The 25,987-nt window shown below is 41.9% G+C and overlaps 1 protein-coding gene across 6 annotated transcripts in view; it reads left to right on the top strand.

The window, feature by feature from the left end:
* LOC140729684 (protein kinase C-binding protein NELL1-like) overlaps positions 1-25,987 on the top strand; it is a 915,540-nt gene that overhangs the window by 499,708 nt on the left and 389,845 nt on the right. For 4 of the 6 annotated variants that reach the window (XM_073049744.1, XM_073049741.1, XM_073049742.1 and 1 more), the window contains exon 13: positions 23,616-23,741. The exons of the other annotated variants lie outside the window; for them this stretch is intronic. In XM_073049744.1, the coding sequence (XP_072905845.1) occupies positions 23,616-23,741 (126 nt within the window). The remainder of the gene's footprint in view (positions 1-23,615; positions 23,742-25,987) is intronic. 6 annotated transcript variants of the gene reach the window in all.

The raw sequence follows: 25,987 nt of genomic DNA, 5'->3' as shown, positions 1-25,987 counted from the left end.
ACCTCTGCATCTGTTTTCATTCATGGTGATGTCCTTTGGTTTTCATGGTGCACCCCAACCTTCCATGGCTGATGGACAGGGTGGTACAAAGCTGTGAGGACTACAGTGCGACGTGCCTTGATGACATGGTTGTCTACAGCCAGCTGTGTTCAGAGCATCTGGACTATCTGCGCAGGGTCCTGGGGAATAATCCTGTTGCTGCCCTCACCCTCATCTACAAAAATGTGAGTGGGCATAAAAGGAGACCCGATACCTTGGCTACCATTTGGGATTTGGAGAGATTCGACGGCAAGTGGACAAAGTGGAAGTGATCCGCAACAGTTCTCAACCTCGCACCAAGAAAGAAGTGAAGTTCTTCCTGTGTCTGCTAGGGTGGAATCGCAGGTTCATTCCCCAATTCGCCACTCTGACTGATCTTACTCGGGAGCTGGCAAGTAACCCAGTGGTGTGGGCCAATGAGTAGGAGATGCTTTTCAAGCCCTTGAAGCTCACAGGTGCCCTTTACCTGTTCTTTGGAGCCTAGACTTTAACAAGTGGCTCCTTGTCCAGCTGAATGCCTCAGGAGGAGGCATTAGAGCAACTCTGGCTTAAGGAGAACCTGGAGAAGAGTGACCTGTCATTTACCTGAGCCGAAAACTCCTCCCAAGGGAAACAAGGGGAATCCCTTTGAAAAGGAGTATCTGACCATTAAGTGAGTCCTTGGCAACCTCTGGTACTACCTCCTTGGGAGCGAGTTTGACCTTTACACAAAGCACACGGCATTGGCATGGATTCAGACAATGAAGGCTGGTAATGCCAGAGTGACATGCTGGCAGCTGGGGCTCCAACCCTTCACATTCTGCGTCCACCATGAAGCAGAGAAAGGGTATGTTACTGCAGTCTACCTGTCTCGGCTGCTGAACATCTTCGCCGTGGGACAGGAGGGTGGTAACATGACGGAGAGCGCTCCAGTAAATGCACTCCATACACACGCGCATTTATACATACACACAGACCCATAAACGCAGACATTGCCTTGTCGTTCTGCTGTCGATGCACTGAGTGTGCGCACTTCAATGTCTTCCCCCGGTATATTCTCATAATGGGCTGGGTTTATGTGCCTTTCCCACCATACATGGTGCAATATTCCATTTCTTTAGTGGTGGGGATATGTAATGCATATATGTCGTTTGTATACTGAAGGTAGCTCCTTCTGTTTATTTTGGAAAATGATTGTAACTACATTATGGGGTGCATCATATTCTGATTCCTGTGTGGTCTGAAGTTAACTTTGTGGGTAACTAAAGATGGTTTGCCCTGGTGCCTCAAAAAACAGGGCAGATCGCTCTTGGTAGGAGAGAAAGAGAGAGATCGAGCTGCCAGGATTTCACCCTGGACAAACATAGCATGGAGCTATTTAAAGTGTTTTCTGGCAGATAATCTTCTTATTAATAATTGGCAGTTTTATTTTCGCTATTTTCGCTCATTTTTGTAAGTTTGATTTTTTGACGCACTGAATGAACGCTCCTGCACAAAAGTGCTAAGCGACTCCATCCATCTTTTCTTCAGTCATGACCCATGTACCGTGACAGTTATCGAGAAGTGGGGAGTTGAGATTATAGTTTTTTTTTCACTATTTTCACTAATTTTTGTTAGTTTGCTTTTGACGCATCAAATAAGCACCCTTGCATCTTCTTTTTGGTAATACCCCACCCCTGCCCCATATCATATCAGTTAGACAGGAGTGGGGAGCTGAGATGACAGTTCAATTAACCATGATCTGTTTGACTGGAGAAGTAGGCTTGAAGAAGTGGAAGAGCTACCGTTCCCAGTTCTCTAAGACATAGCAGGATTAGGCCATTCAGCCCATCGAGTCTGCTCTGTCATTCCATCATGACTGATTTATTATCCCTCTTAACCCCATTCTCCTGTCATCTGTCAACTCGTACAGCCATTTGTGCATACATTCATTAAAAGTCTATTGTCTGCAAGGCACCTAGTAAACTATTGAAGATTTAATAATTTTGATTTAGTTTATTCATTGGAATTAAACCTAGATGTTTTGTAAATATCATAAGCTATTCAAAGATGCCTTTTCAAAATTGCCATTGCCTTCAGCTACCTGAAGCTTAACATGAGTGAGCTGTCTATTTTATTTATAATAGAATCCACAAATGTCTGGAGGGAAAGATAGAGTATGAAATAATAGACACTGCCAAATGATTAAATTGGACATTCTTTCATGAAGATGTATGAAAAATATCTCTGAATGTGTTCAACTCTGTAACAGTCCCGGATGACTCTAAACTTCTTTTCGAAGTGAATCCCCATCCCCCCCAACATCCTGTTTAAAGGACAAATCTCACAGTCAAATGTGAAGCCTACTTACAACTGTTGACGGATAAAGCAGCTTGAATTTTCATTGCAATTTGTATGTAGGAAAATATTCTGAGGCATTTCACAGGAATGTTGGCAAACAACATCAGACCCCAAGTCACAGGACGATATTAAGGCAAATCATCAAACGGTGGCTTTTAAAGATTTTTCTGCAGGTAATCATAAAAATAGGACTCATTGAAGACTTAACTTTGTGTAGAGCTGAAGGTGAATATGAACTCTCATCAAGAAAGATCTGAATTATTTTACTCTCAGACACTCTTCACTGTCAGACTATGCAAATTTCATGGCGAACCTTCTGGTAAACTCAAGGACATCGCTTAAATATTACAGCTTTTGTATTACAAAAGAGACAGAAATAAGAAATATCGAAGGATGTGTGGATAGTCAATATCTCTTTGACCACTGTATCACAAGAGTACCGGGGCTCAGGCAGTGAACACAATGTACGATATAGTGTATTACCTTATCCCATCACAGGTCTTCCCATTTGTTCTCTTTGGTCAGCAAGGTCAAAGTCGAAGATGAAAGTATATTTATTATCAAAGTATGTATGCCGTATACAACTCTGAGATTTATCTTCCCATTGACAACCATGAAACAAAGAAACACCAAAACACCATGGAACTCGTTCAAAGAAAACAGCCAACACTCAACGTGAGAAAAAAAGAACAAATTGCGCAAATGACAAAAAAAACGAGTGAATAACACATGGAATGTTAAACATCAAACCACAGAATCCTTGAAACAGACTAGGAATGCTCAGTTTAGTTCATGTGAGTTCAATTTAGTACTGTGCTGTTTGTTGACTGTGGCCACAGAGCCAGTCCACCACGATCAAAATCTTGCAGAATAGCGATAAAAAAGGAATAACTAGAAACCAGAAACACATATAACATGAATTGCAGAGCCTCTAAAAATAAGTCCAATCTTCAAAGGAAGGGAAGGAGAGAATAAGGGAAGAGATAGTTATATTTTGATGAATATATGTATCACTGACCTCTAATTATGTTCTTTGCATTCTTGTGCATCATTAAATTTGCTTTGTCTCCATATGTTTTGCAGTTCTCCAACATGAAATCTTTACCTGTTTCCCTCTCTGCAGTTGCCATCTAATCTACTCAGTGTTTTCAGAATTGTCTGCCTCTGTTTCAGCTTCCAGTTGATTTTGTCTCATTCCTTTTTTTAATCCTTCAGCAAGACAATGGGTTCTAAGCAGATTTTAAATTCAAATGTTTTTACAAATCTTTAGTCATAAGGGACACCGACCAAAGATGTTACGGACCCAAGTGAAGTTTGAAGAGGCTGTAAACTGCTCACGAAAACTGAGATTAGGATGCAGTCTTGAGGTCATTCCCCACCGTCTCGTGATATGTAGTCAATGAATAGTTTTAATTATATCTGGAGATACTGCTCACTTTTGATAATTACCTCACGTACGGGGTGCCTGAGAACACTGGCAACTGTGGTGATCTTGCAACCTGTATTTTGAAGTGAAATTGTCTTCAGCTCCACATTATATCTTACTGGTGGGAGAAGAGAGCTATGTTACTGAAATACAGAATAAAACACATTTATGTTGCCCTGAACTGGGTTCTCCAGTAGTCAGTGATCCTACAGGGAACTGTCAACAGTCACAGCTTCCTACCAGCTCAAGCTTCCATTCTGACTGGGTCAAAGTTAACTTTCTGAGGCATACTGCACGTTGGTCCCACCACAACTGACCATTTGGCTAATTTCTGAACTCACCATGAATTTTCAAAGTTTGAAGTAAATTTATTATCAAAGTACAACTAGATACAACCTTGAGATTCATTTTCTTGCAGGCATACACTGTAAATCCCAGAAACACAGTAGAATAAATGAAAACAACCAATGTGTAAAGGACAGTAAACTGTGCAAAGACAAAAGAGATAAAATAATAAATTAATAAATGATAAATATTGAGAATGAGAGGTGAAGTGTTCATGAATGTGAGTACATCGGTTTTGGGAACCGTTCCGTGATGGGGTGAGAGAAGTCATCTCCTCTGGTTCAAGAACCTCATGGATGAGGAATAATAACGGTTCCGGAACCTGGTGGGTGGGTACTAATGCTTCTGTACTTTCTTCCTGATGAGAGCAGTGAGAAGAGAGCATGACCTGGTTGGTGGAGGTCCTTGATGATGGATGCTACTTTCCTGTGACAGTACTCCGTGTAGAAATGCTCTGTGGTAGGGAGGGCTTTACCCATGGTGGACTGGACTGTATCCATTACTTTTTGTAGTATTTTCCATTCAAGGGCATTGATGTTTCCGTAACAGGCTGCGATGAAGTTAGAAATTTTATACTTTCCACCACACATCTGTAGAATTTTGTTTAAGTTTTTGATGTCAGGCCAAATCATTGAAAGCTTTGTAGAGGCACTGCCATGTTTTCTTCATAATTGCACTTATGCTGGGCAATTAAATGCTGGGCCCAGGACAGATTCTCTGTAATGATAAGACCGAAGAATTTTAAATCGCTGACCTTTTCCACCTCTGTTCTTCCAATCAGGACTTGCTCATGGACCTTTGCTTTCCTCTGCCTGAAGATCAATCAATAGTCAGCTCCTTTGTGTTGCTGACATTGAGTGAGGTGTTGTTGTTGTTGTGCACCACTCAGCCAGATTTTCAATCTCCCTCTTACATGCTAATTTGTCACCACTATTGATTTGGACAATGACAATGGTGCCATCAGCAAACTTAAATATGGCATTGGAACTGTGCTTAGTCACGCAGTCATAAGTGTAGTAACTTCTACTTTACAAAAGGACCACTCGACAATTTTATGGCCAAAAGAACATCTTTATCTGGGACGGCAAATGATGTTTACAATACCGAGGCTTTCAGGTACCTCGTGCGGCATGGGTGGAGGAACTGTATACAAAGCATACTGGGAGTAAAACCCCGGAGCCAGTCCCAGAACCAGCCTCTTATTACCAACAGCTTCCTGATCGGTATTAACTTACACTTAATGACACTCACAGTACAACAATAAGTGTAAAGTGAGTAGAGCAGGGGCTAAGCACGCAGCCTTGTGGTGCTCCTGTGCTGATGGAGATTGTTGAGGAGATGACCTTGCCAATCCAAACAGACTGTCTGTCTGCAGGTGAAGAAATTGATGATCTAAATGTCAAAGGAGGTGTTGAGGCCAAGTCTTGAAGCTTACTGATTAGTTTTGAGGGGGTGATTGTGTTGAATGCCAAGCTGTAGTCAAGAGCATCCTGAGGTATGCACCTTTGCTGTACAGATGTTCCAAGACAGAGTGACGAGCCAATGAAATGGCATCTGCTCTGGACCTGTTGTGATGGTAGACAAATTGGAGCAGATCAGGCAGGAGTTAATATATTTCATTAGCAACCTCTCAAAGCACTTCATCACAGTGGATATTAAGTGCTACTGGATGATAGGCATTGAGGCAGCTTGCCTCGTTGTTTTTAGGCACCAGTATAATTGAAGCCTGCTTGAAGAAGGTGGTAGCTCTGACTGCCGAAGCAAGAGGTTAAAGATATCAGTAAACACACCAGCCAGTTGATCAGTACAGGTACAGTACAGTACTCAGCCAGGTACCCCATCTGGGCTGGATGTTTTCTCTGGATTCACCCTCCTGAAGGATGCTCTCACATCTGCCTCAGAGACTGAAATCACAGGATAATCGGAGGCTGTGGGAGTTCGTGAAGGTTCCTCCATGTTCTGAAGGTCAAAGTGAGCACAGAAGTCATTGAGCCTTATTGTTATTTATATTACTTGGTTTCTTTTAGTAAGAGGGAATAGTATTCAAGCTCTGATAGAACTGTCGAGTGACCTTCAGTGATTCAAGTTTGGTCTGCAATTGTCACTTCATGCATGACATGGTTTTCTGGAGATTGTGCCAGGACCTTGTGTATCTTACTTGATCACCAGACCTCAAAGCCACTGATCTGGCCCTCAGCAGAGTGCCTGGTTAACATCAATTTTTGGCTGTAAGTAAGCTGTAGTCAGAATCATAGAGAACTCTCATGCAAAGTAGAACAGTTGGCACTTAATCATCAGTTTTTCCAGGTTTATGTGGTCAAGGAGTGAATGGGAACATTTAGAATCTGAGATTATAAATGAAAGAATATAGGAAAATGAATGTAGGAGTTACCAAATGCAGAGCAGGAATACATGGCCAACAGGTCAAGTTCAACATGATCTACATTTTCAGAGTTCTCACTCCCAAAGTGGGAGGTAGTAAAGCCAAACTGAGCCAAAATCACAAATGGATGACGGATACCGATGTAATCGAGTTAACTAAAGTTGTAGAATTTCAACGTTGCCCAAAAAGCTGCAATGTGCCCAGATAAAAAATGAGATACTGTTTCTCAAGCTTGCAATGGGTCTCGTTATAACAGCTGAGGTCACGGGCTGATGGGCCAGACTGGGAGAGAGATGGAGAATTAAAGTGGCAGATAATGGAAAGCTCAAGGTCAGCTCTGTGGAATGAATACTGATGCCCTGCAAAGTGGTCACCCAGTCTGTGTTTGGTTTCTCCAGTGTCTCATACCTGGGATGGTTATTTGGGCCCTGGATGGTGGGGAGAGGAGAAAGGACACGTTGCACCATGTGCGGTTGCAAAAGAAATTGTAATAAGAAGGAGGTTAGCTGCTGTAAATGAAAGAGGGAACCATGGAGTCATGAATACAGTAGTCTCTTTGAACTTCTTCAAGGTTCGTCATCTTGTCATGCTGGAGAGGCTTGTGAGTTCTTGAGATGCCAAGAGTGATGCTGTCTAAAGTTTAACCATCTAGTGCTTTGCTTCTGGAAGGGTCACCCATTGCGGTGAGGTCAAGGGGGAGGTTCCAGACAAAGAGCGATCTCACCAGGACCACAATGGTGGAGCTGGCACAGATGATGACACATCACAATGTCAGTGAAGGTGGAGGATGGTTACAGCACTGGAAAGTCCCTAGTCATCTTGCATTCAACAACACTGGCCCCGATCTGTCAAAAACTGTGTGCTGGTTGCCTGTGGACCAGCTTTCCCACATTAAACATTAAACAGTCATGCATGGATGTTCTCCATTAAGGGAATCTACCCTAATATTCTGAATTAAGTCCCATGATCATGAACAAATGGTGAGGGGGGCCAAGGTTATGTGGCTCCTGGAACAGCCTAAACAGCCTCCTGAAGACCTCTTAGGAGAGCATCATATTTGACTTGATCGCTCAACTACTAGCCTCTTCACAGCACTGAAGGAGAGGGGAAAATTTGTTTGATGGTGGAATCTCTTTTCAGGTGGCAGAATTAATGAAGAATAATTTGCTTAATATAGAGGCTGGTATGGTGGAACGAGAAGCCCAAAGGAAGCTCTATCATTGTTCTGTACTTGAGAAGATAGGGTAGTAGAAGAGGGGGTAAGAGCAGACATGTAGGAAATGGATGAAATGTCATGGGCTATGTTAACAGTAGTAGAGAGGAGGACATGATTCAGGAAGAAAGAAGACATTTAAGATGTATCTCTCAATAAGTCTCATCACTGGAGAAGATATGACAGAAACAGAGGGACTGGAAGAATGGAGTAGTGTCTTTACAGGATGCAGTTTGGAACAAAAAGTAATCAAGATAGCTGTGGGAGTCACAATGTGTAGTAACAGGTGTAGCCAGCCTATTTCCTGAGATCGGGACAGAGAACTTCAGATGGAAGAGTCAGAGATGGGCTGTGTGAAGGTGAAAGTGACAGCGAAGGAAATGAACTTGTTTAATTCGGCATGTATACACAGCACAAAAGCAATCATCAGTGCACCCGAAACAAAGTTGAGTGTGGTGGGCTGAAACAAAGTTTGCTCCACATGCTGTATCTCACCAATAGACAGGGACAACATGGGACCAAGCAAATGTCTATCATCACACCTTTGTACTGGAGAAAGTACCTGAAACTGAAGGAGAAGTTTTTCAATATGAGAACACATTCAGCCAGACAAATGAGTATAGTGGCAGAGGGGAAATGGTTGACTTCTGCTCCAGAAAGAAGTAAAGGGCCCCTCAGATCATCTGAGCGGAGAACCAGAGTTAGAACCAAGTTTGTTATCACTGACATATGTCATGAGATTTGTTGTTTCATGGCAACAATAATGATGTGAGATTTTCTTACAATACATTTAAGGGGAGGTTGTACAGGTCCATGAGGAAAAAGGGAAAAGAGAATATGCTCCCATAATTTTACGCACTTTGATTAAATCTCCCTTTAGTTGATTACTTATCAAAGGGGGGAAATATCAGCCTGGTAAATCACACCTCAGAACTAAACTACTTCATCCTTGGTAACATCCTTTCAATTCTTCTCTGAAACCTTTCAATTACTGTCATATCATCCAACTCGCTGCATTATTTCAGATTTAATTTTCAAACTATCTTTGATAGCTGAGCTGTCATCTCCCTCAGAATATAAATCAGATTTGATGGTGTATGTGATCTTGAAGGTAAATGGACACGTGGATAAAAAGGAGAAAAGTGGGAGTAAATTGACTTTGTTTCTAACAAGATGAATAAACACAGTGAACCATTGCCCAAGTAAGTTGTCTCAAGAATGGAATTGCAATGTGAATTCAAACTCTATTGAAAGTACACAGTGGCATCAAATTCTGCTGCAGGGGAAGGGGAAGTTAGTCCTGGAAAAATAATTCAGGAGCGAATTTCAATGTGAAACACAATTGGGAATATTGGCTTCTGTTGATTCAATGTGCAGGGCTGATTTCAGCCGATTCTCTGAACTATATTTAGCACAGACAAGTTCTGCTCCTGTGATCCTAGCAAGATATTGAAACACTCAGTGCCATAATGCCATGGAACCCCAACATCAAACATAACTTTCTTTTTGTTCAACAGGTACATTGTCAGGATCACTTTTATTATTACTGATACCCGATGTGAAATGTGTTGTTTTGTTGCAGCAGTACAGTGCAAGACAAATAAAACAGTTACTAGTAGTTAGAATCGGAAAATAATACTTCCTTAGAAGGTTGGCGTCATTCAATGTCTGTAGTGAGATGCTGAAGATGTTCTATAGGTCAGTTGTGGAGAGCGCCCTCTTCTTTGTGGTGGCGTGTTGGGGAGGAAGCATTAAGAAGAGGGACGCCTCACGTCTTAATAAGCTGGTAAGGAAGGCGGGCTCTGTCGTGGGCAAAGTACTGGAGAGTTTAACATCGGTAGCTGAGCGAAGGGCGCTGAGTAGGCTACGGTCAATTATGGATAACTCTGAACATCCTCTACATAGCACCATCCAGAGACAGAGAAGCAGTTTCAGCGACAGGTTACTATCGATGCAACGCTCCTCAGACAGGATGAAGAGGTCAATACTCCCCAATGCCATTAGGCTTTACAATTCTACCGCCAGGACTTAAGAACTTTTTAAAAGCTATTATTAATGCTTTTTGAGATAGTGATTTAGATGCATATCATATTTTTTACTGAGTTAAGTATTGTATGTAATTAGTTTTGCTACAACAAGTGTATGGGACATTGGAAAAAAGTTGAATTTCCCCATGGGGATGAATAAAGTATCTATCTATCTATCTATCTATCTATAAATAGTGTGAAAGAGGAATCCTGAGATAGCATTCATGGGTTCATGGACCATTCAGAAATCTGATGGCAGAAGGGAGGAAGCTGTTCCTAAAACGTTGTCTGTGCAATGAGAAGAGGCATGTCCCAGAAGGTGATAATGGATTCCCCCTCCTTGAGGCACAGCCTTTTGAAGCTGCTGTCAATGGTGGGGAGGCTTGTGCCAGTGACAGAGCTGGCTGAGACTATAATCCTCTGCAGCCTTTTCAGCTCCTGTGCATTTGAGTCTCCATACCAACTGGCAATGTAATCAGTCGGAATGCTTCCCATGGTACATCTATGGAAATGTTTTAGAGTATTTAGTGACATACCAAACCTCCTCAAACTCCTAATAAAGTTTGGCCACTGGCAATCCTTCATGATTGCATCAATATGTTAGGCACGGATAGATCTTCTGAGATGTTGATGCATGGGAATTTGAAGCTGCTCACCCTTTCCACCGCTGGCCCTTACTGACCGGTGTCTTTTCAGAGCAACACACACAAAATGCTGAAGGAACTCAACCGCTCAAGAAGCATCTATGGCAGAAAATAGACAGCTGACCTTTCAGGCCGAGACCTGTCACCGTGGATCGACCTGAATTGTCGCCCGTTTATTCCTCTCCATAGATGCTGTCAGGCTTGCTGAGTTCCTCCAGCATTTTGTGGGTGTTGCTCTGGATCTCTGGTGTGTGTTTTTACCCCTTCCTGAAGTTCACAATCAATTCCTTGGTCGTACTAATGTTGAGTGCAAGTGTGCAGTTGTAACAGCACTGAACCGGTCAACCTATCTCACTCCTAAACACTTCTGCGCCACCATCTGAGATTCTGCCAACAGTAGTGATGTCACTGGTGAATCTGTAGATGGTGTTTGAGCTGTACCTAGCCACATAGCCATGACCCGGAAGGAAGGAACTTTTTAATGTTCTTCTAATGGTCATATTTCTCTTGAATTCCCTACATGTTGATTAAGGACAGTGCTATGAGTAGGTTGGTGGAATTTGAAAAGAGGGTTCTGGCAATAGAATCCCAGCCTCTGTTGTAGTTCACATGTTGCTGGTTATTAGTGGCCATGCACTGTGAAAAGCAGTTCACTACATGTTACAACAGAACTGCTTGCAGATCTATTTATGACTCTATTATTGCAGGTGTAATTACCAGCTTGATGAGCCAACTGATGTGGAATTGGAATCATTGAATCGTGGGTCAGCCATCTTAAATCTCTATTGTTATGGGATGTCTGTGCACAAGTAAGGTCAACACTAAAGAAGAGAGTAAGAAGTAAGCGAGATCCTCCCAAATATTTTCAGATGTGGTTTCATGCTTGCATGAATGGTTTAAGAAGTCCTGCTTGTGGTGAATCTGTGAAATTCATTGACACAGACAGATGCAGAGGTCAAGTCTTTGGGTATATTTAAAGCAGACGTTGATACGTTCTTGATTGATAAGGGTGTCAAAAGTTACGAGGAGAAGGCAGAAGAATGGGGTTGAGAGGGATAATAAATCTGCCATGATGAAACGGTGGAGCAGACTTGATGGGCTGAATGGCCTAATTCTGCTCCTATTCCTATGGTTATATGGTAAGAAGCGAAATCTGTGCAGTGACAATGGGAAGGAAAGTCATGCATCAGTGTGGAAGCAGAGTAAGATTACACGTTCCTGTGGCCTGACCTTGCCTACAATGAATATCCATCCCTTTCTGGGTTCTTTCATAATTCAATGGAGAATTTTTATAATGATTATAAATCAGTTTATATGTACTATATGCCTTATTATAGAGTCATAGAATTATTACAGCATAGAAGGGGACCATTCAATCTATGAATCTTGTGCTAGTTCCAAGGAGAGCAATCCTGTGCATACTGATACATGGTCCCAATCTTAAGTGATAACCATTCCTTGGCTTCCACAGGTGCTGCTTCACCAGATGAGTTCCCCTAGCAGTATATCAAAACTCAAGAAATTCTGCAGATACTGGAAACCTACATACTGCGAGAAACCCCTAGCAGAATTTTTTCTTTCTCTTCAGCTTTCTGCAGTGTCTCCCATCTCATTCTCCTGCTCTCCCCCCAATGGCCCTGCAAATTATTATCTCACATGTGGGTAACCACTTTTCTCTTGAAGCCGCTGATTCTGTTTGGACCACTCTTACAAGCAGTCATTTCAAAACAAAAATCACACTGTGTACAAATGTTTATCTCCAGTTCACGTTTACATTATTTACCCTGTTTCTTGAACAATTTGCTAATGGGAGTACCTTCTACCTTAGTCCTACCCATCCAGTAATGGTCACGTACTCAACTATCAAATGGTCTCTCTACCTTCTCAACCTTGCCTCGCTTTGTTTTTCATTCTACAGTCATTGGATAGAGGAGCTCTGTTATGACTGCAGTGCCAATAGCTCAGGCTGCAGTAGACTAGGATAATACCATCGCATCTTCATTTCCTGAAGGCTCACATCACATTGACTTCAAGTTGATTCATTGAAGATTGTGGTTTACTGAATTCAAGAGTTCAACTACAAATGGCTATTTCAGTTTTTGAATGTACTGCCCATTCAGCAGAATGCTCTTGATGAGTATAAATTATTCACGTGGTATAGAGTAGAATAACAGCCAGATATTGAATTGAAGAGTCTTCCTTTGACCCCAAATTAAAATTAATGGTCAAAGGTATTGCCACCTTCACATTGTTTCAGGCCTGTAAACTTTGATTCACCTCAAGTCTATGGTAGAAGTTTACCATTCTTGCTGAATGCTACATAATTCAAGTGATGTGGTCTAATTAAATATATATGTCTTAGTTTTGTCTTGAGCTGGCTATATTCTGTTGTATTGTTACCAGTGTTGCAAACACAATTAAACCACACTCCTCCTTCCTAGTCAGATTCTCAATATCTTTTAATTTTGTCATATCTAACAGAAAAAGCTTGTATTTATCTTATATCCTTGATGCCTTCTAGATATTCCAAAACATTTTAAAGTTAATAAAGTAACTGGAGCATTTAACGGCATTGCAAATATTTATGCTTTCAAATAAAAATTCAAAAGCAGATGAGAATTTGTTTTATTTTCCAGATGGAATAATTCCAGCATTATGCATGGTAATTCAGTCTAAGCAGTGTGATCCCGTCAAAGTAGTGTGCCTACATACAAATTGACAGCATGAATTTCCACATGGTTAGCTCTTCATATGCCAAGGTGAGGTGCCTTTAGCATAACTGTTCCTTGACACTTTGCAAGCAGAATGTCGGATATCATCCAAACACACTTTGCGGTGTTTAAGGAGATGGACACCAAGCTCAAAGTAATTAAAAGCTTAACTGAAGAACTTGATTCAGGAGTCAAAAAATGCAGAGCTTTGGAAAGTGTATTCTTGTACATACTCCTTAACCTTTGGACCAATCATTGAATAATGACCACCAATCACAGGCTAGAAGAGAAGAGTGAAACAGAAAAGGCTGGTGTAAAACGAATAGAAAATCTGATGAACACCAAAAGGGAAAAGGAAGTTATAAAGCAGAGGGATGACACCAAAGTTTAGAAGAGAAGAAAATAATTTAAAGTTGTGCATTAGGAGATAGGTTAATGATCGTGATGTAAGGTTCTACAGGGCTTTATATTAGAATGTAACATTTGCTTAATATTTTGTAATCCTATCTGCAATACCTAATCAAACATATACAGTGGTAACTAAATAGGGCTAAGTTAAAAAGAAACTACATTTGGCTGGCACTTTATTAGGTATGCCTGCACAGCTGCTCGTGAATGCAAATATTTAATTAGTCAATCACATAGCAACAATTCAATGCATAAAAGCATGCAGACATGGTCAAGAGGTTCCGCTGTTGTTCAGACATCAATATGGGAAAGAAATGTGATCTACGTGACTTTCACTGGTGCCACCTGGGACTGCTGGGATCTCAGAAACTGCTGATCTCCTGGGATTTTTTTGCACAGCATAAACTCTAAAGTTTACAGAGAATGATCCAAAAAACAAACAGAGAGAAAAAAAAACAACCAGTGAGCAGCAGTTTGGTGGGCAAAAACCACTTGTTAACGAGAGAGGTCAGAGGAGAATGGCCAGACTGGTTGAAGCTAACAGGAAGTAACTCAAATAACCATGCATTACATAGGTGCTGTGGAAAAGATTGTTTCTGAATGCACAACACGTTGAACCCTGAAGTAGATGTATCAGAAGACAATGGAAATGCACTCAGTGGCCACTTTGTTGGTTACAGGGGGGTACCTCACAAAGTGGCCACCACGTGTTTGCCACAGGATGGAATAATTATGTCAGCACAATTTGGAACAATGTATTTGCTGACTGCAGCAATAATGAAGTCAGATATGAGTATGATCTGATGATTGATTTAGGATTAGACATGATAATGTGCTTAAAGTATCCTTAAGTTAGTTCATTGCACAGTCTGAAATTAAAGTGAAAGCACGTATGTTATTATAATGTCTCCTTCAACTCCACTGGACTAAAGTGCCTTGGAGCCAATTAGTTGGAGTCTACATGCTAATCACTAGCAACATTTTAAGACTTCATATAATCTCTTCATGAAATAGCATAGATGGATTGGTTGCTTCATTTTACTCTGAGGTGTTGCAATAATAAAGCTCCATCTATAAAGTGTTATCTCTTCTCTCTGTTTGATTTCTGACAACTAAATGATCCTCCATGGAAAACAGACCCTGAGAATATCCTAACCAGAAGAGATCCTGCAGATCCTAAACACAAGAGATTCTGCAGATGGTGGGAATCCAGAGTAACACCTACAGAATGCTGGAGGACTCAGCAGGTCAGGCAACATCTATGGAAGTGAACAAACAGACAATGTTTCGAGCCGAGACCCTTCATCAAGACTGGAAAGGAAGAGGGATAGAAGTCATAATAAGAGGGTCTGAAATATTGGCCATTGTGAGCGTCCTGACAAGCTGCATCTCCATCTGGTATGGGAGCAGACGAGCACTGGACCAAATGTCCTTACAAAGGACTGTGAGATGAGTTGAGAGGATCATAGAGATCTCCCTTTAATCTATCGGGGACACTTATCAGGGATGCTGCATACACAGGGTCTTTAGTATCACCAAGGATCCCACCCTTCCGTCCAGCATCCTCTTTGACCTTCTGCAATCAGGCAGGAGACTCCGATGCATTAAGACAAGAATATTTAGGATGAAGAAACAGTTTCTTCTCTCAGGAGATCTGGCTCCTGACCTCCCTGCCGCATTGCATTCAAAGTGTCAGTGGTTAATTTGTTCTTCCCCCTCAAATATTTAATTTATGCACTTTGCTTTTTTTTATGCTTAGTTCCTTTGAAGATTTTATTCTTACTTTCCTAAATTATGTGTGATATGTGTACTACTGCGCTATCACACAATAACTTAGGAAAGTAAGAATAGAATCTACAAATGAATTAAGCATAAAAATACAAAGCAAAGTGCATAAATTAAATATTGTGGGGGGCAGAACAAATTAACCAGTGATACTTCAAGTGTGATGTGACAGGGAGTTCTGAAGCCTGTGCCTGGAGAAACATTGTCTCGTTTCACGGTATACATGTATATAGTTAAATGACAATAAACATGACTTGACTTAACTTGACTTATTCCCTTCTACAGATGCTGCCTGACTTGCCGAGTTCCTCAAGCATTTTGAAATACCTGATCTTTTCAGTCATGATCTAAAAAAAAGGTTCTTACCTTCAGGATAAGACTGGAAAGAAGAAACTTAATTGCAAGCAATTGTTGAGAACTGTTAGTAAGATGATTTCTCCTTAATTCAGAAACATTTGTTTTCTGTCATATTGTATATTGTATTCCAGTACATGCACTTGTTATAATTATTTCATTTAACCATAACACTACTCATAATTAAATTAATGGAGTCATTTGTAACCTTCTGAGCCCCTGTATTGTCCTGCTCAAAAAAAGCATTTAATTATTTCTATAAAGGAAATTGTGTGCCTACAGTGCACCAAATACATAGTTTTCTTTATTATTATGTGCAGGTGGCTCCCATCAGAATTGCTGTTTTACTTTTAAATGCTATTGTTGGGTTCTTGACCGATCCCACAGACTGCAATACAGAGTCATTCAGCACTTAATCTCTGAATTTTATAATCTTGCAATTTGTATGAGATCAGTGGCATTTTAATGCAGCATTTAGCACAGATACAGTTGCACATTTTCTGATCTCAGCTGATATATCAGTTGGAGTTAGTAGATGCGATCATTGGAGTTGAGTATTATTGAGGGGTCGTCTATTGGTGGGTCCTCAGGTGGCTGTAGAGCCCAGTCTGGGATCCACATACTCTGGTGCGGTGTGGGCAAGAGCAAGGGGCGGCTGTGATAAGCGGTTAGGTCTTTTGTTTGTTCAGTTCTCTTTTTGCAGCAGCCGCTCGTTTTTGTTGCCACAGTGGAAGTTGCTCTCATGCAGTGCAGCTCCCTCTTGTACAGTTTTCTTCCGGTTATATCTATTGAGTTGTCCCAGTTTTTAGATGTAATGTTGAATTTATTTGGAGTTATCCGAGTGTTAATTGATAATCACTGCATTGGAGATCCGTTCAAGTTAAAAACAAGTGATACACCTGTGTAGATTCTTTAATGCAACGTGGCAAAGAATCGTTTAGTTTACGAAAGAACATCAGAACATAAGGAATAGGAGCAAGAGTAGTCCATCGAACCTGTTCTGCCATTCAATAAGATCATGGCTGATCTGACCATGGACTCATCTCCACCTACCTGCCTTTTCCCCATAACCCTTAATTCCCCTACAAAGCAAAAATCTATCCAACCTTGTCTTAAGTATATTTACTGAGGCAGCCTCCACTGCTTCATTGGGCAGAGAATTCCACAGATTCACCAGTTTCTGGGAAAAGCAGTTCCTCTTCATCTCCGTCCTAAATCTACTCCCTGAATCTTGAGGCTATGTCCTCTAGTTCTAGTCTCACTTACCAGTGGAAACAACTTTCCTGCCTCTACCTTATCTATCCCTTTCATAATTTTATATGTTTCTATAAGATTTCCTCTCATTCTTCTGAATTCCAGTGAGTTCAGTCCCAGGCAACTCAATCTCTCCTCATAGTCTAACTCCCTCATCTCTGAAATCAACCTGGTGAACCTGCACCACCTCCAAAGCCAGTATATCCTTCTTCAAGTAAGGACCCCAGAGCTGCACACAATACTCTAGGTTGCAGCAAAACCTCCCTGCTCTTAAATTCAATCCCTCTAGTAATGAAGGCCAACATTCCATTTGCCTTCTTGATAGCCTGCCGCACCTGCAAACCAAACTTTTGTGATTTATGCACAAGCACTCCCAAGTCCCTCTGCACAGCAGCAAGCTGCAACTTTTTACCATTTAAACAATAATCTGATCTTCCATTTTCCCTTACAAAGTGGATGACCTCGCATTTACCAACATTGTACTCCATCTGCCAGACCCTTGTCCACTCTTTTAACCTATCTATATCTCACTGCAGACTCTCCATATCTCCTGCACAATTTGCTTTTCCACATAGTTTTGTGTCATCATAAAACTTAGATACACTACACTCGGTCCCCGATTACAGATCGTTAATGTACATTGTGAACAGTTGTGGGCCCAGCACCAACGCCTGCAGCACACCGCTCACCACTGATTGCCAACCAGAGTAACACCCGTATTTCCCAATTGTCTGCTTTCTATTGGTTAACCAATCCTCTATCCATGCTTTTAAAAGTTTTCCCAATCTTCCAGTTTCCCACTACTCTTAGCAATTTTGTATGCACAAGCTTTTAGTTTGATGCCTTCTTTTATTTCCTTAGTTATCCAAGGCTGGCTCCACCCACCATTACTGTCCTTGCTTTTAACTGGAATATACTTTTGTTGAACACCATGAAAAATCTCATTGAAAGTCTTCCACTGTTCCTCAACCATCCCACCATATAGCCTGTGTTCCCAGTCTACACTAGACAAATCTTCACTCATCCTATTGTGGTCTACATTGTTTAGGCATAATACCCTTGGTTTTAGATTGAACTATTGCACCCTCCATTTGTATGAGAAATTCAATCATACTGTGATCACTCTTTCCAAGAGGATCCCTAACTGCAAGATCACTAATTTTACCTGTCTTATTGCACAGGACCAGATCTAAGATAGCACATTCCCTTGTAGGTTCAGTAACATGCTGTTCAAGAAAGCCATCACGGATGCATTCTATGAAGTCCTTCTCAAGTCTGCCTTGACCAACTTGATTCACCCAATCTATGTGCAAGTTAAAGTCCCTCATGATAACTGCTGTTCCTTTCTTACATGTCTCAGATATTTCTCTGTTTATTGCCTGTGCTGCTGTAATGTTATTATTCGGTGGCCTATAGACAACTCCCACCAGTGATTTTTTCCCTTTACTATTCCTAATCTCTACCCAAATGAATTCAACATTCTGCTCCTTAGATCTTATATCGTCTCTCACTATCGTCCTGATCTCATCTTTAATTTAGAGCGCTACCCCACCTCCCTTATCTTCCTGCCTATCTTTCCGTATTACCTGATATCCTTGGATATTTAATTTCCAATCCTCTCCACCCTGCAACCACGTCTCTGTAATAGCCACTAGTTTAGCCACTGTAATTCAGTTTTGGATCATTGTAATTATTGAATTTTTAGATCATAAAAATATCTAATTGTCTAGTTGGATTAGGCTTAACCATTGTATCTTGGGACCACAAGTTTAGGATCTTCAAAGGAAAATCACTAAAAGTAAGACTAGTTCTTTTATGTGTGTGTGTGCGCACAATGATGTATTCACTGTGTCACAGTTAGTTCTGATTATAACAGCTATCCACTGTGAATGATGAAATGTATTTGTTTGTGGTGCAAGCTCTTATTGTCAATAAACTGTCAAAATAAGTTATCGATAAAGTTATCCACCAGCATTTTGTGTGTATCGATAAAGAGCCTCTTTGTTCAATAAAGTGTTGTCCATGGACTATACAGATCAGTACGTAGTTTTCAATTCCTTGGCTGTGGCATTTACTGAAACCAGTCAATGTTATCGTTCAGTGTCAGGGAGGATCCATTGTTAGATCCTTACTTCTAGAGCCAAACATTATTTTAGTCTTATTTGAAGAATACATTTTAAGAATTTTCTTGAGCTTTTGAATATGAGAAGACAAAGTGCACATTATCCTTCCCAATACTTTATCAACTCTTACCTGACCCAGTTTCATATTGAATGTTTCTCACATATTTCTCTGGTCCATGATGTTGGCCAATGAATTAGACCATGCCACCATTCTTCAGCTAAAGACAAGTACAGCAACTTTATTCAACTCTAGAACATAGAACATAGAATAGTACAGCACATTACAGGCCCTTCAGCCCACAATCTTGTGTCGACCCTCAAACCCTGCCTCCCATATAACCCCCCACCTTATTTTCCTTCATATACCTATCTAGTAGTCTCTTAAACTTCACTAGTGTATCTGCCTCCACCACTGACTCAGACAGTGCATTCCACGCACCAACCACTCTCTGAGTGAAAAACTTTCCTCTAATATCCCCCTTGAACTTCCCTCCCCTTACCTTAAAGCCATGTCCTCTTGTACTGAGCATTGGTGCCCTGGGGAAGAGGCGCTGGCTGTCCACTCTGTCTATCCCTCTTAATATCTTGTACACCTCTATCATGTCTCCTCTCATCCTCCTTCTCTCCAAAGAGTAAAGCCCTAGCTCCCTTAATCTCTGATCATAATCCGTACTCTCTAAACCAGGCAGCATCCTGGTAAATCTCCTCTGTACCCTTTCCAATGCTTCCACATCCTCCCTATAGTGAGGCGACCAGAACTGGACACAGTACTCCAAGTGTGGCCTAACTGGAGTTTTATAGAGCTGCATCATTACATCGTGTCTCTTAAACTCTATCCCTCGACTTATGAAAGCTAACACCCCATAAGCTTTCTTAACCACCCTATCTACCAGTGAGGCAACTTTCAGGGATCTGTGGACATGTACCCCCAAATCCCTCTGCTCCTCCACACTACCAAGTATCCTGCCATTTACTTTGTACTCTGCCTTGGAGTCTGTCCTTTTAAAGTGTACCACCTCACACTTCTCCGGGTTGAACTCCATCTGCCATTTCTCAGCCCACTTCTGCATCCTATCAATGTCTCTCTGTAATCTTCAACAATCCTCTACACTATCTATAACACCACCAACCTTTATGTCATCTGCAAACTTGCCAACCCACCCTTCTACCCCCACATCCAGGTCGTTAATAAAAATTACGAAAAGTAGAGGTCCCAGAACAGATCTTTGTGGGACACCACTAGTCACAACCCTCCAATCTGAATGTACTCCCTCCACCACAACCCACTGCTTTCTGCAGGCAAGCCAATTCTGAATCCATCTGGCCAAACTTCCCTGGATTCCATGCCTTCTGACTTTCTGAATAAGCCTACCGTGTGGAACCTTGTCAAATGCCTTACTAAAATCCATGTAGATCATGGATTTTCCACTCTCACAATGAAGTTTCCCTAGTTAAAAACCAGAATATGCTGGAAATACTCAGCAGTTCTGAGGCCACATGAATATTTCTAGTAAAAACACAAAATTCTGGCAGAACTCAGCAGGCCAGACAGCATCTATGGGAGGAGGTAGTGACGACGTTTCGGGCCGAAACCCTTCATCAGGAGTGAAGTAACATGGGATGGTCGAGGGGGGATAAGAAGTGGGGGTTGGGATAAAGTAGAGAGCTAGGAAGTGATAGGCTGGAGGGAAATGGGCTAGGAAGAAGGTGGAGAATTATGGGAAATAAAAGAGAAAAAAAGGTAGGGCTGGGGGGAGATTATAGTGAGGGGGGAAAAAAAGAAAGAGAACCAGACTAAAATAATAGATAGGGATGGGGGTAAGGGGGGGGGTAGGGGTATCAACGGAGGTCAGTGAGTTGAATGTTCATGCCAGCAGGTAGGAGGCTACCTAGGCGGGAGATAAGGTATTGCTCCATCGACCTGCGTGTGGCCTCATCTTGATGGTAGAGGAGGCCATGGACAGACATGTCGGAGTGGGAGTGGTCTGTGGAATTGAAGTGTGTGGCTACAGGGAGATCCCGCCACTGCTGGAGGACTGAGCGCCGGTGTTCATCGAAATGGTTTTCAAAGGCAACACGAGTGAATCTGCAGATGCTGGAAATAAATAAAAACACAAAATGCTGGCTTTCAAAGGCAACACGAGTGAATACTCTAGGCTTTCCGCAGGGATCGCTCCCTACGCGACTCCCTTGTCCATTCATCCCCCCCCTCAATCCCTCCCCACCGACCTCCCTCCGGGCACACATCCCTGCAAACGGAAGAAGTGCTACACCTGCCCCCACACTTCTTCCCTCACCACCATCCTAGGCCCCAGACAGTCCTTTAAGCTCAGGCACTACTTCACCTGTGAGTCAACTGGGGTGATATACTGTATCCGGTGCTCCCGATGTGGCCATTTATACATTGAGGAGACCTGCCGCAGACTGGGAGTCCGTTTCGCCGAACACCGGCACTCAGTCCTCCAGCAGTGGCGGGATCTCCCTGTGGCCACACATTTCAATTCCACAGACCACTCCCACTGCGACATGTCTGTCCATGGCCTCCTCTATTGTCAAGATGAGGCCACACGCAGGTCGATGGAGCAATACCTTATCTCCTGCCTAGGTAGCCTCCTACCTGCCGGCATGAACATCCAACTCTCAGACCTCCGTTGATACCCCTACCCCCATCCCTATCTATTATTTTAGTCTGGTTCTCTTTCTCTCTCTTTTTCCCCCCTCACTATAATCTCCCCCCAGCCCTACCTTTCTTTCTCTTTTATTTCCCATAATTCTCCACCTTTCCCCTAGCCCATTTCCCTCCAGCCTATCACTTCCCAGCTCTCTACTTTATCCCTCCCCCCACTTCTTAACCCCCCTCGACCATCCCATGTTACTTCACTCCTGATGAAGGGTTTCTGCCCGAAATGTCATCACTACCTCCTTCCATAGATGTTGTCTGGTCTGCTGAGTTCTGCCAGCATTTTGTGTTTTTTATTTATTTCCAGCATCTGCAGATTCACTCGTGTTGCCTTTGAATATTTCTAGTGCTTGGAGGGGCACAACTCTTTCGCTTCAATTGTAATGTGTTTATAAACAGAGCCTAGGGTTTCTGATAGCACTGGAGGGAGAAAAGGCAGAAAGTTGCTGGGGCACTGCTGTTGCTAGAGATCAGATTTTTCCAAGCGAACAGCAATTTTCCCATATTGTTCTTGGTGGAGGCTATAAAGGCATGCCTGAGGATTTACTAAATGGCACGAGAAATAGAATGAAATCATGTGCCTGAACATCCCAGCCCCAATATTCAGGCAATGGCCAGCACTTTCAAGAGAGTTGCCATGTCAACTGACCTTAAATGGCACAAGAGGTTTCTGAGACAGAAGAGATTGTTAGAGTCATAGAGCACTACAGCACAGAAACAGGTCCTTTGGCCCATCTTGTCCATGCTTACCCGATCTTCTGTCTTGTTCCATCTACCCACACTTGTATCATACCCCCCAAACCTCTCTCATCTGTGTACCTATCCAAATTTCTTTTAAGTGTTACATTTAACCCCACATCTATATTGATGGCAGCTCGTTCCAAACTCACTCCACTGTCTGAGTGAAGAAACTCCCCCTCTGATTTCCCTTGAATATTTTTACCCAAATCTATAACCTGAGGAGAAAATGCTTTGGGTACAGGGCTGCTAACCCACAAAGGCCATCCAAAGAGGCTGATCTGCACAACTGGTACAAAAATGCGGTTTCCACAAAATGCACAGAATTCTCCCGTTATTCACTTTCAACTGCAACTCAAAGGTCCATGACTTATAAGCCTAGTAATCACTCTGAGTGCTGTGTCATAATTACACCACTTGTACTGCACTACTATCAAAGTATTTCTCCCCAATTTTTGAGAAGCTATCAATGCAGTTAAAAAAATCTTAACAGCCTCTTGCCTGTTTTTGTAATGAAATGTGATACATGTACATTTGAAATTGGGCAAAAAGAATTAATTACTTTAATTCCCAGCTACAGACTTGATCCCCACAAAGATCGGTAAGAGGTTGCACAGTGTGTGCTTTGAACGTATTGGCTAAATTTGCCTCACGTTGCCAGCTCAGTCCGTGTCATTTTCAGAGACAAACACTGGAGGTTTATTTGGCCATTTCTTCCTACTGAAAGTATTATACTACTGATTTCCAATCACCTTATTGAGAGAAAGGCATCTTCTCATTCAGTCCCCCAATTCTTTGGCAATTCAAATATCACCAGCCAGATGTGCTGATTATTGTACCCATTTTATATTTAGCTATGGTCGTGTAGAGGTTAGCACAACACTTTGCAGGCAACCCAGGCACATTTCCTGTTGCTGTCTCTAAAGAATTTGTACGTGACCCCACGGGTTTCCCCTGGGTGCTCCAGTTTCCTCCCACAGTCCAAAGATGTACTGGTTGGTAGGTTAATTGGTCATTGTAAATTGCCCAGTGATTTGGCTAGGATTAAATTGGGTGATGGCTGGGCGGCGTGACTCAAAGGGCCGGAGAGGCCTATTCTGCGCTGTATCTTAATAAATAAAATAAGTATAACCTTTAACTGTTATCTGCTCTCCATTTTGTTACAGATAAAGATGAGTGTGCGAATGGCACACACTACTGCCATGCAAACACTGTGTGTGTGAATGTGCCTGGATCATATCACTGTGACTGTCTCCCAGGATACACCAGAGTTGATGACTACTCCTGTACAAGTAAGAGCAGTTTAGGAAAAAAATAAAGATTTGCAGAGCAGATAGGTTTCAGAGAAGAAAGGCCTTGATCAATATGCTTTGGAAAGTCACAGAGTTGGAGAGAATTAAGCATTTTTTCCAAGAAAGCCCCTCATTCTTCTTTTGTAGATCACTAGGGTACGTGAGCCCACTTCATTGGACCTTGCTAATGGCTGAGTGTACTTAATTTATGCTATCCTTCAAAGGTGGTGTAGAAAATGATGATGCGATTTAGAATTTGTTTCTGCTGCTGTTAAGCAGCTATTGTTAGAGTTTAAATGAGCAATTTGAATAGAGTACTTTAATGCTGGTTGCTTGTGTTAGCTGAGATGGTGGTTTCTCTTTAATCTGAAGCATTTCATTAAAGGATTAAACATGACCCAAGCATTGAAGGGAAGTCACCTGTCTGCTACTGCAATATAATTCCACTATTTCCATTATCAGTAAGCAGAAGGGAGCCCCAAAGCATCATCTGTTACTTCTGCCTGTTTATCTGTTGCCATGGAAGGAAGAATCTCCTGCTGTGTGTTGCCAACTGAGCATGCCAGGAAAGTTGAGGCTGAGAACTCTCAGCTAGTTGAGGAGGGTGTGTATGGGAAGTGCCAATCAGTCCAGCAGTTGAAAGGCAATGTTAAAGGAAGCCTTATTCATTTTTCAATGTGTGAAATGAGCGCTGCATCTTTAATGGAGTCAGATCATAACAGTGAACATGCCGTGAGAAAAGATGCTAGATTAAAAAAAACTTGGCAAATAATTCTCAGTAACAATTCAATTGCAAATTTGACATGAAAGCCAAATGGAGATAGGAGTGACATGTTCAAAATCTTTCTTTATGTTTTGCGCTTAACATATTTCCTGTTAAATATTTTACCTGCACATTTGTCATGAGTTCCTCCACATCATCCTTACCTTAATAGTGGAGATGTAGTTGTGTTCAATAATCGTCGATAACAGGCCACTGATTAAGTTCAGCACCCGACCATATGCAGACGAAGACAATCTTAAATGTAGAAGGTGTAGACTCTCCATCTGTACAAACATTTCTGCAATGTGGTTTTACACATAAACATGTTCACAGTCTTATTCATTTACTATTTGCTTTTTTTGTATTTGCACAGATTGTCCTCTTTTGCACGGTGGTTGCCTGTCAGTCTCTGTGTGTAATTTTTCCTTGATTCCATTCCATTTAGAAACATAGAAAAACTACAATACAATAAAGGCCCTTCAGCCCACAGTGCTGTGCCGAAAAAGTACTTGCTTTAGAAATTGGCTAGGGTAACCTATAGCCCTCTATTTTTCTAAGCTCCATGTACCTATCCAGGAGTCTCTTAAAAGACCCTATCATATCCACCTCCACAACCGTTGCCGGCAGCCCATTCCACACACTCACCGCTCTCTGCATAAAAAAACTGACTTCTAACATCTCCTCTGTACCTACTTCCAAGCACCTTAAAACTGTGCCCTCTCATGTTAGCCATTTCAACTCTGGGAAAAAGCCTCTGACTATCCAAGCGATCAATGCCTCTCATCATCTTATACACCTCTATCAGGTCACCTCTCATCCTCTGCCGCTCCAAGGAGAAAAGGTCAAGTTCACTCAACCTATTTTCATAAAGCATGCTCCCCAATCCAGGCAACTTCCTTGTAAATCTCCTCTGCACCCTCTCTATAGTTTCCACATCCTTCTTGCCACCTTACTTTCTCAGTAAGCCTTGCATGGGTACCTTATCAAATGCTTTGCTGAAATCCACATACACTACATCTACTGCTCTTCCTTCATCAATGTGTTTAGTCACATCCTCAAAAAATTCAATCAGGCTCGTAGGGTACGACCTGCCTTTGACAAAGCCATGCTGACTGTTCCTAATCATATTATGCCTCTCCAAATGTTCACAAATCCTGCCTCTCAGGATCTTCTCCATCAACCTACCAACCACTGAAGTAAGACTCACTGGTCTATAATTTCCTGGGGCTATCTCTACTCCTTTTCTTGAATAAGGGAACAACATCTGCAACCCTCTAATCCTCCGGAACCTCTCCCGTCCCTATTGATGATGCAAAGATCATCGCCAGAGGCTCAACAATCTTCTCCCTCACCTCCCACAGTAGCCTAGGGTTCATCTCATCTGGTCCCAGAGACTTATCCAAGTTGATGCTTTCCAAAAGCTCCAGCACATTCTCTTTCTTAATGCCTATATGCTCAAGCTTTTCAGTCCGCTGTAAGTCAT

Source organism: Hemitrygon akajei, chromosome 6, assembly GCF_048418815.1.
Source record: "Hemitrygon akajei chromosome 6, sHemAka1.3, whole genome shotgun sequence".
Taxonomy (NCBI): Eukaryota; Metazoa; Chordata; class Chondrichthyes; order Myliobatiformes; family Dasyatidae; genus Hemitrygon; species Hemitrygon akajei.
This window is presented reverse-complemented; position numbering and strand designations above follow the sequence as displayed.